This window comes from Platalea leucorodia (assembly GCF_965183815.1).
Source record: "Platalea leucorodia genome assembly, chromosome: 7".
NCBI lineage: Eukaryota > Metazoa > Chordata > Aves > Pelecaniformes > Threskiornithidae > Platalea > Platalea leucorodia.
Window position 1 is genome coordinate 11,780,691 of NC_138829.1, and position 16,016 is coordinate 11,796,706.

Here is a 16,016-nt window from a genome sequence, read left to right on the forward strand (position 1 = left end):
CAGTTAGATACTAGCCTGAGGAAAGTGCCACATTAAATCTTTTTGTTTAGACTCGAAAATGTTGAGCTCCCAAAATATCATCCTCTAAGTTTTTAATACCTAAGAATTTCTCTCATAATGAAAGTCTATGATTTCTTCTGAATAAAGATGAAATACCTCTGTTTCACCAATACTTGACACAACACAATTAAGAAAATACACATAATTCTTGCATGATACCCTGGAGACAGGGGAAGTAGACAATCACCTCACTGATTTAAAGAAAGAATTCTTGTCTTTGAACCAAGAGATGACGGTGGCCAGGGGGAAAAAAAAAAAAAAACCAACCAAACAACAACAAAAAAACCCAAAACCTAACACAATCACCCAATCAGTGAATTTTATGGAAATTTATTACACACAAGACAAAGTCCATCTATGACAAACAGAATGAAATGGGATAAAAAAAATTCTCTTCTACATAAGCACTGTGAAGAAAACCACATGGATTTCACTAGAGAATAAAGTAGCATATATACAATGATTGTATGATTATTAAATCATAAATGCACTTAAATGTAGAAGAGCTTTGGACACAGCAAAAGCTGTTTTCGTTTTTTGTTTGTTTGTTTGTTTTTTGAACAAAATACAAACTAGAAGTCAAAACTATGCTTTTGCACTTTAATTTAAGCTCTGGGCCCAGTGCAAGCTTTTGCTATGCAATAATTTGCTAAAGCATAGCAAATCTGTTTCTCTGTAGGTGCATCTGAGACATTTTATAAAAGGACACTGCTGCAGAAGTGTCTATTTCTTGACCCAAATAAGCAACACTTACTCCAAAAACAATTAAGCTGAAAACAACACGAGACTTTTAACATGGCACTATGTCACACAGCTCTCATCATAGAGTAATTCACAATATCTTGATGCTACAGAGCACCCACCTTCTCTGACAAGGCAAACTCTGTGCCAGCTTGGCTCTGCTACAGACTACTCATTCAGATCAGTCATTATTTCCTTGTACAGGAAACACGCAGTATTTATCACCTACTGCTGTCAAAAAAACCCCCAAGAAATGGCTTCTTATCCTATTTTAACAATATTTTAGGCATAGAGCTAAGGCAATTTTTCCCTGGTTCTCAAGTATCTCAACACAGGATTCAACAGGATTGCACGCATCTACACAATCGCTACGTGAGCAACAGCTGCCTACTTTCAGCAAGCAGGCTACACCACTTTTACCACTCTAACCCTTCTGCAACAGCTGGGACAGGGAACACTCCAAAACAGGCCCGAATCCAAGGTACAATTTGGAAAAGTTCATACACGTCATGTCAGACCGCTTGTCAAGTAGGTTATTCCACTGAATGTATATTAAACACAAGTAAAACCCCAAAATACAATGAAGGTATTGAAGTCAAGCGTTCAGTAGTTAAAAATAATATAATTAAGCTTGGCCGCACAATCTCCATTTGGCAGCGCTGTATGCACATACTATACAGATTTTAGTGATATAACCAATTATTTTTCATTTCCATAAAACCACAGCCTCACCAAGTGCACTGGACACATGTCTTCTGACAACATAACCTGGTTATGCAGTACATACAACTTGTCCTTCAGTCCTCCGCAAGAAAAAAAGCCGTCTGATGAAGACAGTAAATGCTGTCACGGAGGAGCAGGTATTACTTGACTGTCAGAGCCCTGAGCAACAGCAAGCAAATCACTTCACCAAAAAACTTCCACTGAAGGGTAGGGGCTAAGGGTGAGAAAGGTGTTCCTCATTTGCTGTAAAGACCTTGCAGAAGCATCAGTATTTAAGCAGCAGCTGAAGTCAGCTAACAAAACAGTTCTATATAATACCAGATATATTCAACTAAATGCTTCTGGAGATGGAGTATTAAGCATTTCAAAATGGGCTCACAGAAGTATGTATATGCTTTTGACCTTTGCTTGTACAGCTCCAGGAAAACAAGGACAGTATGACCTCAGTGACTTGTGAGAATACATTTTTTTTTTGTTTGGATATTTGGGTATTTTCTTTCAGAAATTAGGTTTTCCATCTTCACAGAACAGCATGCAGTAAATAAACCTCAGGCTACACAATGAATAAAGAAAATATTTAATAGCCAGTCATTAAGAATGAACATTGCTCACTCGATGCACTGAATCAGACTACAGTCTTGGGGAAAATCATATGCAATTGGAAAACTGCATATGGGCATATGAAATGAACAACCAACCTTCATTACATCATTTCTCAATGTTTTAATGCTGAACTTTGCAGCTTTAATAAAATAAAAAGCTTACAGAATAATGTTATTTTTTAAGCAAAATAAAAAAAAAATCATTATGAAGCCCTCTGGTGCTCTCCAAAGTCATTAGAATGATACAATCCTTTCAAGTAATCATTAATAAGCCATCAGTAGGAGGTATCATCCTATACATACCTGGACAAACAGAAAGGGATGGAACATTTTTCTAACGAGTTTCAACAAACATTTGCTGATAGCAGAGGAATGGCAAGATTCAGAAAATTCTGATCCATTCCAGGCCAGGCAAGGACAACACTAATGAAGAGACTTTTCTGGATTCTACTTATGAATCATGTATCTGTCAATACACCGGCTATCTCTTCCCCATTTCTATTCCATCTAACACAGTGAAAACCCACATTTCAGTACACCTGCCATGTTACAGCATATATTCCTTAAGCTTTCCAGATTCCAGCCTTGGCGCTCACCTACTTTTAGACACCCCCAGGTCTTTTGATCCCCCAAATACACGACAACATTGGCAAACAACAACTTTTCAGCTGCATATATGAAACACATTCAGAATTTTACCAAATTAGGAGGCAGTAAAAAGCATTTTTTTGACTCTAACACAATTACTGAAAATTTAAAGTCATCAATTTAAGGAAATGCAGGAGACTTCAGATGGTCCTTTTTTTTCCTTCCCCCTCATTTAAAAAAAGGCGAGAGTTTGATCTTATTCAAATCAAAGGCACATTTCATCCTCAAAAGCAGCCAGATTTCTGTGGCTGAACCTGCAAACATATGATATTATGTCCACCCTAAGTGGACAAAGGCAGACAAAACTATAAAGCACTGAGAACACGATCAATCGGTAATGTCATTCAACAACACATAACTCTTGATATGTCCTAGCATCTGTAAAACATAACACGTCAGCTACCTATGAAGGTGTACGCATCTCAAGACCTACCTCTTTTGGAGAACACCCTCAGAAGTAGCAGACGTGGGAACTTTGAGCCTGACAGGTAGTGGCCAGTAAGAGGCTTTCTGTACAGGCAAAAAGGTAGTACACAGCACGCCTCCTTTTGGAAGAGAATTAACACCGTTTCTTACGAGATAATGGGATACTTTCCTTATTCCTTACCATGTGGTTTAACTAGTACAACATTTTTCTGAAGTGTGAGTTATCTTGGCACATATGACTACTTGAACTAATTTTGAGCAAAATCTTTTTAAATATTTAAAAGGGACAAAATCTTTTAAAATATTTCTTATCTGGGTTTAAAGGAAGATTCAGTGTAATAAACACAGAATTAAATACAGCTGCCACTTCAGGGGAATTACTAGAACGGAAACACAGTTTAACACCAGAAATTGTTGACACATCCAATTGGAAATGCTCTCAAATACACTCAGGGTGCCTTTCTTTAAATAAATTCAGCTAGAGAAAGGTCTTCCTTTTCTTCAAGCTATAGAATGACCTCTAATAAAGTCAACAAGGCCATCATAACAGAGTACACTCAGTAAATTTTTGTATTTGAGCATTTGAAATATTAACCAGAGCATTTTTGCATACACTTAGTTATCAAAAATAGAATCAATTGCCCAATCTCAACTATAACTGTGACAGGTAATTTATCTGGCTCTTTTCAGTGACCTATACTACAATGCCAATGCATACACTGAACACAGTTAATGTCTCTAGAAGCAATGTTTAAAAAAGCCTTAATAAATGAACAGATACATACAGTCTTATTCCATGAAAAACTAACACTGCTTACGCAGCAAACCTGATTGTATAAAGAAAATATTCAAGTATGTAACGAAATTCCAAGGATTAAGATGCTTGCTTATCAGATTTCAGATAATTTTCTATTAACTATTTAATTTGGGGATAGAAACTCCTATTCAAGGCCATATAACTTGAAGAAGGCCATATAACTTCAAGAACATCTCCATCTTAGAGACAAACAACTGAAAAATTGAAGTGTTCTAGGGCTACAATTTAAAAAATTCTTATCGATGTACTTTTTGCTTATTTATGTTCCGCCTCATTTGACATAAAAATCCCCGTTCACATGGGACTGGGAGTTGAATATAAAACTAGTGTCACTCATTTCACAGATCACAAGAGAAGGACTGCCCTAAGTCACGGCTTCTATCGCACGCACAAGCTTAGAGACCTTTGGGGGGGAATCACTTGAAAACACACTTAGCCTTATAGCATACAGAGCGATATTTTGCTGTACAATTTTAGTATGATATATACAGTAGACAGTTTCAAAGCCTCTTTTCTGAAACTAAAATAATGTGACACTTTACATAACTGAACATTTGCCATGACAGTAAATAACCTTCCACTGGGTTTATAGAAGGACATACTAAAAATTACTTTCCTTTCAACTGGCAGTTGGCATTCCATACTTTTAGAAGACTGGTCTTACCTGCAGAAATACACTAACTTTAAAGAAATATTGTACTGTCATTCAAAAACCATAATGTTTCAGTCGCAAAAATAGAAGATTATTAATAGAATTCAGAATAAGTGAAAACTATTAAATACTAAAATAAACATTTTAAAGTGGTTTACAGATTATTTTAAGAATCTAAGAATCAATGAGGTACATGCTTTTTTTCCACTCAAAAGAGCTGTTCTAAAAAGGCAATTAGCTAGATATAGTGATAGTGTCTTCAGATGAGGTGTCTTAAAGGCTTGCACTGCTCTTCCTCACAGCAGTTATTCAGAGCTCCTGTTTTAAAACCTTAACTAGCTGGGGACAGGGAGAGAAAGAGGGAGCACACTAAAACTACTTTGCAAAATCCTGAAAAACTCAAATGCCAACATTTGGATTAGGACAGACTATGTAAACTCAGCATCTCAGAAATATTTCTTCATGTCAAACTAATAGCTCTGTAAGATCTTCCATCTTCCACCCTACCCACAGTTAAAATTCAAGAAAAATAACAACCACAAATGCCAGGATGAAACAGCCCAAATCCTCAATTTACTGTCTACTGCTCTGGGATTTTTATGTCAGTGGGGAGGACTGGGATGAACTGCTGGGCTTCAAAGAACTGGACTTTTCTTGGAGATGAGCTGTTGATGAGCTCCTTTTTCTGCAGCCATAGCTCAAATAGGGAGGTTTGGAAGAAGGCAGCTATTACCTGTGGCAGATGGTGAAAAGCCACACAGCAACTACCTCTCTACCACACATGAAACAGTTAATTTTGTAAATTAATGTTGTTATAATGACTTATGAATTAGAAGTTTGATGGGTATTTGTATTTATTAACTTAAACCATAAGCACAGTTCCTCTATCAAGCGCTGTTTCTGATCTTTTAGGAACATTCACAAAACATCTACACTCCTTAAAACTTCATTCATAAATTCATTCCCTCTAACCACAAAGGCAAGGAACTTGACCAAATAGCAAAAAAAACCCCAAAACAAAACAAAAAACAAACCAAAACCAACAACACAAAACAAAAAGCAAACCAAACAAAAAAACCCTCCCCATAAGAAGAAAATTAAGACAAAAGCATTTCCTTATCAACTCGGTAAACTCCAGGTTAAATAAATGTCTGAATAAAATACAATGCAAGTAAGAGACTGTGCTGAATTAAAAAATGTCTGTGAAGACCAGTATCAAATGCAAGATCCTCTCAATTTCAAACTGACACCTGTAACTCCCCTGCCTATTAGCAAAGTGTCACCAGCACCAGAGAGATTAATGCTACAGACAGTCCAACGGGAAGAAATCAGCTTCAAACATGTCCTGATTTTACTCATCACAACAAAAGAAGTACAATGATAGCTTACACAACTTTCTGTCAGTTAACACTACTAAAAGAGAATTATTCCTGTTGTTACCTGTCACAGCAAAGGACCAAACAAGGAGTCTTACCAAGAGGCCTCTCGTGTAGGCTCATGACAAGCTTTGTTCATAGTTGTTAAAAAGCGAAAGCAGTACTCAAACGTTGCCTGAAGTGATCCGAGGAGGTAGACTCACCATCTGTCTGCAGCCTGAAACAGCTACAGTGAGTTGTTCTGTCAAATCAAAAGAAAAATACACTGCAAAATTGATCATTAAATCCAAAGACTGGGGCTGCATTTATAAATGGAAGCAAATCATCTGACCTGCTAGCTATGGATAGCTACAAAAATGAAATCTCGTTTTTCTCAGACGACTGGTAGCATTGGTAACCTTTCTATGTAACCGTTCTGGGCCTGGCTGGGATAGAGTTTATTTTCTTCACAGCAGCTCTATGATGCTGTGTTTTAGACTTGTGACCAAAACAATACTCCTAACACATGAATGTTTTAGTTATTCCTGAGAACGTTCGCACAGCACCAAGGCCTTCTCTGTTTCTCACACTGCCCCCCCCCCCAGTGAACAGACTGGGGGGTGCGCAAGAGGTTGGGAGGGGACACAACCAGACAGATAACCCAAACTAACCAAAAACATATTCCATGCCATATAACATCATGCTCAGCAATAAAAAGGGAAAAGCCGAGGGGTTCAGTTAGGTTTGCCATCTACTGCTCGGGAACTGGCTGGGCATTGGTCTACCTGTGGGAGGCAGCGTATGGCTGCCTTTGCATCACTTCTTTTCTTTCTCTCTTCTTCCACACTAAACAGTTTTTATCTCGACCCCAAGTTTTGTTGCTTTTACTCTTCCATTCATCTTCCCCCATCCCACTGGGGGTGAGCAGGGAATAAGTGAGGGGCTGTGTGGTGCGTAGCTGCCTACTGGGCTTAACCCACAACAACGAAGTATCAGCCCCTCACACAAAATCCGAGGCAGCAAACCACAGTAGGTGACTATATTACCCACAGATGCTAACAAAGAAATATGGAACATATGCCACTCTGCCCCATGCGTTGAAATACTAGCTAGCTAGCAATAGTTATGACCTGATATCAACGCTTTTCGTCAAATAAGAATTATGATAATTTCTTGGTGTGTCATTACGAGTCTCATACATGAAGAGAGATATACTTCTTGCCTATTTCCATTGTAACAGTCACTAGCATCTCAGACAGTAGATGCCATAAAATCTTCCAAAATAAAGAATAAGAAGCTTCTCCTCCACCTGTTCAAACCATTTGTTACTTTGTTGCTAACATCAGTGCAATATTTGGTGAAATGGAAGAGTTTTTGAAAGGTTGGTTTCTTTTTTACCTAGAATCACTCCAGCGAGGCAGTTCAAAAGCACAGCCCCATGGCACAACAGGACAGGAGACCTAACTGCTGTGCAGCACCAACAACTTCTCAAACGAGCTTTCTGTCAAAAAAAAAGCCTGCTGTCCAACAGCACACTCAATCAGCTCAGACACAGATTGAATTTGTAGTTCTCACATAGTAGTAGCTCCAGGTTTAACTGGACTGCTTTTTTATTATAGGACCTGGTTGTCAGTTTAGGAAGTTCCTTTCCATATGTGAAGTTAAGACACACATGTTAAGGCTAAAGTCTTCTTGCTGTACTCAGAGCTGACTTGGATTTGCAGTTTTTTTCTCCCAGAATACGGTTACAGAACAATACTTGTTCACAAGAAAACACTACACTGGAAAAACAGCTGATCCCTAGAAAACATTTATTCTTTGTGAGAATTTCAGATTTTGCAAGAATTATGTGTGTTTCAAGAATATGCCTTCTGCATTATAGCAAATTATTTATTACAGTGGTGTTGAAAGGTCATAATCAGAACATAAAACTCATTTAACCACACATCATGCAAATATCTAAGTTTCCTGTGCTAGAGATTATTTTACTTAGTGTTTGGGGTTTTGGGGGGGGTGGGGGGGGTGGGCTTGTGTAGTTTTTTTGTTTGGGGTTTTTTGTTTGTTTTTGTTTTGTTTTTTTTAAAATAAAAAGCTTTCAAGAGATTTCAGAAAGCATCAGACAGGATAAAATACACACCTTCTGTCACCTCTTCTTAGCTAAGAAATATTACCTTGCCATAAACAGTCCCATCTTCTAAAGTAGCTGGTATTAAGGTTAGTTATGATGATTTTCAAGTAAGAATCCACTTTTTTCTAATGCTACTGCTTATACTAGTTTCCTGTAAACATCCACAAAATCACCTCACTGTTATTCTTCAAGAACTCCTTTGGAGGGGCTGTGCTTTGCATTGTATCAACAAAGCTAAAATGCCGGTATATCCCGCACCCTCAGAACATGCATCCCACGTTGACTCACTCTGTCTCCCTGTGGTAAGTTTCAGCTATTTAAATCCACGCGTTGTCTGTTGTACTTTCATCACAAGCGTACATAAATATTCTTACAACTATAGATAGTTGGGCTATGCCTTCAACATAGAGCTGAGGGCTCCTAGTTGGTAACATGCAAAGCTGTAAGAGTATTGACAAGGAGAGATTCAGAGGTTTTAACCTTGAAGAACTTTACAAGCAAGCAATACTTCTACTTAAGTAGACGCTAAATCTTTGCAGCCTCACACCAGGTATTTGATTCCAGAATACCTTAATCATCAATTCCCCCTCACAATTGTAATGTCAGCGGCAAAAGAGGAACTCCCAGAACAGATGAGACATTCTGAGTACCAGTCATTTCTAAGTTAAAGATTAGAGCCATGAACTGGACTTCCATGCCTTCACACCAAGCCCCACACATGGCTGAACAAAACCACTTCGAAACCAAGGGTTCTCACCGCAAGTGTCGGGTTTAGATGCGTCTCTGCAGTGCAAAACACACCCAGAACGTAGCTGCCACCATTGATACAGCACTGTCTCCGAAGGAATTCTTTAAAGGTGACACGTACTAATACCACACCAGATCGATGTTCCTTTCCCCTCAGTCAATTAAGAACTAGTAACAGACTCCCTAAATATGCATCCTACTAACCAGAATGAATCAAGCAGTAAATGGAACAGTGCCTCATGTTTAATTTATTTTAAGGGTGAAAGAAAATAATAGAATAAACAGAGCACATGGCCCCAGTAGGAACTGTTCTGCCACACGCACCAGGGCATGCTCGTTATTCTGACTGGTGAACCACAGAGTCAGTCATTAAGAAGATCACCCTCTAAATTAGAGGCTGTGTCTATGTTTACTGAAGCCACTAGGGAAAAAACGCCACACGTTTCCATATTAATCTATTCTAGAGTAATTTCATGTAAATTATGCTTACTTTGTGTACTCACATAAGTATGGGAACGTAAGTTAAGCTACCTCAATGATTCCTCGCTTCTGTATTTTTAAGCCAAATGTCATGAAACCAGCACAGCTAAAAGCCATGGGGAAACCAAATATATCCACCATAACCCATAAGAAACCCTCACCACAAAGCAGAGTGACTATCGCAGAGAGGCATTTAGATCGTTCCCGTTTCCTGTGTGTTGTCTTCACTCACCCCTACCGATGCAAAAGTTTAACAACCTCCTTACACAGGAGCTCTGCCATGCAAACCTCTATTTTAGATTGCCTAGCTCTATTCAACCACCCTTAAGGTGAAGCATTTATTCTTCACATGGTCTGAAAACACAGGAGACAAGTCAATACATGTAGCTGCATGGCCATGCAATCAGAGCTTCTCCACAGGCCTCCATTTCTACTGTTACTTCAGAAAAAGGCTTCTAAGAAGTACATGAGTATTTAAGTTACATAGCTAGAGTAATCCGCGGTGGAAACCATACATGCAGTTCAATACAATCATTTAGTTATTGTTTACGGAATTGCCAGAAAAAGTATTTTGTACTCTCTTAAGAAAGAGGAAAAATGAGATGTTCCTCTTTTCTCTTCCACTCCTCTAACATCTCCACAAACCAGGTTATGCAGTCTCCTAGCCAACTTCCTAAGAGAGAAACATCTTTGTAAACTGGTAGAATTGAGAATTAGTTCAAAAAGTAAGAACCGCTTGATGCGAACCTCCCACTTACTTGGGGTTGGGTGGAGAATGATGAGTGTAGGAGAAAGAGGAAGACATTGACACTTTGGAATACATTTTTTTGGTACCAAGAATTCCACAGGGTAAAAATAAGCTATCACCAAGGTTTTAAAAAAGTCTGGTTTGTATATAGCCATTTTAAAATAGAAAGAAATAACCTGTGTGTCTTACATGCATGAAAAGAGATTCCATTTTATCCACTGGCTGCCACCCTTATTTCCTTATTTACCTAATCAATTTTCAATTAGCATGTGCTCTTGAAAGGCTATTGTTTTGGAACAAGGCTCTTTACTGATGAACCTGGATCTGCCATAGCAAGAAAGGAAAGACCACTAAAACTGTCTGAATTGATTTATGAAAGGAAATCTGCACTTTGGCTCCAGCAACTCTTGCTGCTCCCTCAGTTCAGTTTGAGAACAGCATCAGAAAACAAGCCTAAAATAGGCTACAGAAAAAGGAAAGGTTATCTTAAGAGAAAGCATAAGAAATGCTTAGATGCAAAGACACCCTGTCTGATTTACCTACATAAGTGGAGATATCATTCACTGCAGTTCAAAGAAAATTGTTAAGTTCTAGAAGCAAAAGATGCTTTAGGAATTCATTACATTCCTTGCCTTGAAAATTAGGAAAACAAAGTAAAATAAGAAGGTTGAAGGAAAGTTTAAAAAAATGTTCAAAGAATCTCCAGTTTACATTTTGTATTATACACACAGACAATTAGGGTTAATTTACAGAGGGGGAAAAAATCAATTAGCAAACAACTGCTCTGCTGGAGTGGCAGAGTAAATTATGGCTTATTAAAAAAAGACAAAAATTACTCATCATTATATAACTAATGTTATGGTCTCACTCAAGTATTATGTGTTTTAGTCACTAATACCAGCAAAGAAAAATTCAGAAAAGGGAAATTAAAACTATAAAATTATTGGTTTGGTATGCTACAGCAAGAAATCAAAAGTGCTAGAACTGAAACTTTTAGAAAGTTTGGAGAAGTGAGTAATGAGATGAAGGGCCAAAGACAAGAGAGATCCAGAAGCTTAAGACCATAAATCACTTTTGAAAACAAAGCATCTTTAAGTTATCTAAATTTACAGACTGAAGGAAAGTGCAAGATTGCTAGATGAATGTCAAGGAGACAAAAAGGATTTTCCCCAATAATGACAGAGTCAAAGAACATAAAAACAAACAAACGAAAACCCAACCAAACAAGAAAAAGCAAGAAACATAAAGGTAAGTAGTAAAGACTTCATATCATTTGTAATTTTATTATTGTAATTTCAGGAACTGCCTGAAAATTAATGAGAAGAATCAAAATATAGCCTTCCCCCCCAGGTTAAATCATAACAATAACAGTAGTTACTAATAAAGACAAACTCAGTAATGCCTTCAGGGAACAGACCCACTATCAGCCAAAGTCAGGCCAAAACTTCCATCCCAACACAGTGCTGGAGAACCATGAGTACATTTAGGGATAGTTGGATGGAACTGTAACTCTCCACAAAGTTTCCAGGATTAACCACTGGCTAGCCACTGCATAAAATGCTGCTCTACTCTGAAGTTCCAGTTCCCAATGCCAGCCTCAAATGAGCAGTCATCTCTTCCTGAATACAGATCTGAAATGCATACAAAAGTAGAAGGAATACAAATTTTCAGATTTAACCTTCTCCTACCAATGGAAAGATAAATACCATTCTCAGTATCCTGCCTCACGAAATTTGATGATGCAACCAAAGATTAGGTAAAAAACCAAAACAAAACAAAAATGTTGTAGGTTTCTCAATTAACTTGCACACCTTCTAGTATGCATCTCCTTAATTTGCAAAGACACTACAATGGTTTCATACTGTACAGCAGCTTACTTTCCGATTTGATACAGTGGAAAAAAAGTGGTGACATGTTAACTGTGCTGTAAAGGAGGTGGCAAGGAGCACTTTAATTTCATCTGAAAATCTGTCAGGACAGTTCTGTCATCATAAACCTAGCTCCCTTCCTTTTTCATAGTACCACATACAATGCAATGTGAAAACCTTCCAGTTGAAGAGGATTAATACTGACATTTGAATTTTTCCAATGTATAAGTAATATCAGCTTTAATAACAGCCATACATGTCATCCTTTATATTATATGACATCTAGAACAAATTTACAGAACCCTTGCTCTCCCAACAGTTCAACACACCAGTGGAGGCAAAAAAGTAGGAATGAAAAATACTTACAGGAGCAAAGACAGTCATTAGAACAAGAAAGAGCAGAAGAGAAGGCATTTTGTATACCATGCCTACTGTTTAGATTAATAGGAAGAGACCAGATAACTGGAACGGAAAATGGCTGCTTCAGCGACCTTTAGTGTGCACGATGCAATGCCTGAAAATGAAGCTTGGAGCAGGCAACCGACTGCCAGTTGAGAGAGAAGCAAAGTCTATGGTAAGACTTACAATTCTGGGCTTTTTACATCAGTTTGACCTCAATCTGCATCTCTTTATCATTCTATTCCTTTAATTAGATTAATGTGTCTTTCATGGCACACTGTAGGTGTTACAGACTGGCTTCTTTAAACGCATTTGAAATGTTAATTGAAAATGTTAACAGCTATGCACAGTAATGAAAACGTGTACCATGAGATTGATGAAATTCATCTGGAAGTATTTAATATAGCAACAAAATCCTGGGCAACTGTCAAATAGCTCTTTTCTGTCAACACTCACTTAACAAAGGCTTTAGATGATCTTTACTAGAGAAAGACTATTCTTCGCTGTTTAAAAATGACAGGATAGCAGCCTGATCCCCCTCTAATGGGAGAAAAGTCTTCCAGCATCTCAATGGCCTGAAAGTTTAGTTTGATGATAAAAGCAACATAGTTATTTTTAGCACTCTACAGGCATGAAAATACAGCTCTAAACTGTGACCTACAGCTATGCACAGCCAAGCATCACATCATACGACAGCCTTAACTTTAGCTAGAAGCACAACTGTAGTTGCTTCAGACTATCATTATTCATCTCACTACCAACAATACCTTTGGATGGATTTAGCAACAAGCATTTGAAATTGTTACCATCTTTTTTTAAATTGCTGCTATCGGCAGAACTCAATTCAAAGGTAGGAGATCTTAATGGACTTTGTAGAAAGTATTTGAGAGACCACGTTAGGTTAAATGGATTACTACTTCTCTCTGGTACAGAGGATGAAAAAGAACCTTAAAAGCAGAAAAACTTAAACTGTCATATTCAGTACAGAAAGTCATTTTTCTAAGCACAGTTTGAATAAATGAAAAGAAAAAAAAAAAAAAAAAAAAAAAAAAAAAAGAGAGAAAAAAGAAAAAACCTTGTTTTCTTCCAGAAGTAGTAACAGCCTGGAAACAGGATATGCTAGAATAAGAGACCTTCAAGGAAACTCACCTGAAACAACACTGTTCACAGACAACTGCAAAGGTAATTTATGTTATTTTATTCCAATTTGTATGCTTGTGTCTGCATGATTCGTAACAAACTGCAACTTAAAAGCCTATTCCACCAGATTCCTGTTTCCAGATTATGTAAACAAGAATTTATTTAAAGTAAAAATTTAAACAGAAGTTTTAAAAACAGACCATTCAGAGTTCCAGCACCTAACTTTATTTAATCACTTTTTAAATGTACAGGTTACTTCCAATTTTTGAGGTTTGGGGTTTTGCGTTTTGTTGGTGTTTTTTTGTTGTTTTGTTTTGGAGGGGTTTCTTGTTTGGTTGGTTTTGGTTTTGTTTGTTTGTTTTGTTCCTTTTTTTTTTTTTTAACCATATGTACTACCAGGATAAAAAATGAAATATTTCCAAGATGATAGATGTGCACTTTGAAATGCTGTAAACTTCACATAGTTAACTCATAAAACAGACAGAAAATATTATAAAATGTGAGGCTTGTCAGATTTAATTATGGCTTGACAATTATTGTTATCACTACTTATACTGTGCTGCAAAATACTTTAGAATCTTTAATAAAGTTTCTTTTAAACATCCAGCTGCTAAGTAGGAAGTCCATAGGTATAAATACTATCGGTCGGACAGAAACAAGCAAAATTTATTTTTTTTCTCTCCCCTCATAGCCTAAAAATGCCACTTTTTGGCTGGATGAAATGGTCAAAAAATGATTCCTACAAACCCACAAGATATCCTGGATCAGAAGTAGTTACAAAAACCCTACTGAGGGAATTGAAATGGCACCTGAAAGAGCGTGAAAGATTAGTGCAAGAGATTGAAAATGAACAAAAAGTCCAGAAGACTGGCATGGATTACAACTGGCTGAAGAACTACCAAAACCCTCAAGCAACAATTCCAGCTACTGAGCAACGGCAGCTCGAAGTTCTGTGTTCACAAATTCAGCCTTGCCAAACGGGAACTGTTCTCAGCAGGTAATTGTTTCATATTTCTCTAACTGTGAGCACTCTGTCGTAAAATGTTTCTTCTACCTAATCCAAGCTTATATTTGGCTCTGATCTTTCTTCCAAAGTAACAATGACCAGCAACTGGCACACATTTTTACAGATGTTTTAGAAATTACATCTTTACTTTAATACATTGTACTTGAAGGAAGTTTTTAATCAGGATTTTCCTGGTCTAATCCAAAACAAGGGAATTCTCACATGCTTAAACATGTGACCTCTCAATACTTTCAGTTTTTTTTCTCTGTTATTTATCCACAATATTTATTAAACAGTAACCCAATAACCAAAAAACAAATTAAAGCACTAATGCAATACACTGTTACACAGAAACCCAGACTCACTGTCCAAAAATACCTGAAAGCTTCTAAAACTAGTAAATAAGTGTCAAAAAAAAAAAAAATCCCATTTTTTAAAAGCAAACAAAACCCCCCACATGTGACAAAGAAAAATTCTTATATGCCTGTATGTTAAATAAATTTTCTAGGGACACGTAGAAATGACAGAACAAGCCTATGTGCCTTTTAAAGCCCAGAATATACCTAAGGGCAAAGTCAGTTTAAATCAAGTTACACAGATGGACCAAAATTAAAAAACAAAACAAAACAAAACCAACCACACACACAGAAAAAGCCCACCAAACACCACAAACCAAAAAAACCCAAACAACTCTCAAAAAACCAACCAAAAGCATACCCAATAACAATAGCTTTCAATCCTCATAATAGCTGGACCACATCCAGTGCATTGTTAGAGCTCTTTTCCTCTTACAATCTTTTTGGAGAGGTGTGTGGGGAAACGTGGCAGCAAGGAATAAATGACACCAGAATGCAGTCATTTCCTCCTCCTTCCCCTCCCCTCACAAGAGCAGAGAGGAAACAGAAGAGTTTTCAATGCTGATGATTAGATTTCAATTTTTGTTTGTTTCTAGATTTCGTGAAGTTTTGGCAGAAAACGATGTTTTACCTTGGGAAATAGTCTACATATTCAAGCAAGTTTTAAAAGATTTTCTTACTACCACTGAGGGAGAAAACCAACAAGACCAACTGGCAGATGCATGGAATACAAACTGCTCTGAACATTTCAGCCTGCGTGGCAACAGTTCTAACAAATCAGACAGAGATGAAATCCCTACAGTTTCAAGTTACGTCGACAAAAACACACGAAGCATGTTTCCCACCTTCTCTCATAGAATCTGGAATCTACCCTACTACTACCCATCAGGTTAAGTTTGTTTGTGTTTCTTTCAAAAAACCATGTAGTGTTTGCATTCCTTTCTTGTGATTGCCATTCACAAACATAGGAATAAGAAATGTGACACGCTCCCCTTTTTTCCAAGATCAGAATTTAAAATCCTTGATTATAGCTAGTATGCAGTATACAACTTTAAGTATGAACTCCCCTCTTGTCTTTATAGTTCCTTAAAGATGTTGTGTTTGAAGGCACCTTTTAACC

General features: G+C 37.3%; 2 protein-coding genes across 2 annotated transcripts in view; one reads left to right on the forward strand and one right to left on the reverse strand.

Annotated features, from left to right (window-relative positions):
• The window catches only part of TDRD9 (tudor domain containing 9), a gene marked incomplete at its 5' end in the record, with an annotated part of 90,579 nt that overhangs the window by 68,394 nt on the left and 6,169 nt on the right, over positions 1-16,016 (reverse strand). The gene's annotated exons all lie outside the window — the stretch shown is intronic.
• On the forward strand, positions 12,532-15,790 carry RD3L (RD3 like; the record flags this gene model as incomplete). The annotated part of the gene is made up of 4 exons (XM_082318837.1): positions 12,532-12,569; positions 13,485-13,576; positions 14,226-14,531; positions 15,493-15,790. Exons 3-4 carry the CDS (start codon positions 14,233-14,235, stop codon positions 15,788-15,790), a joined length of 597 nt encoding a protein of 198 aa, XP_082174963.1. The 5' UTR covers positions 12,532-12,569; positions 13,485-13,576; positions 14,226-14,232.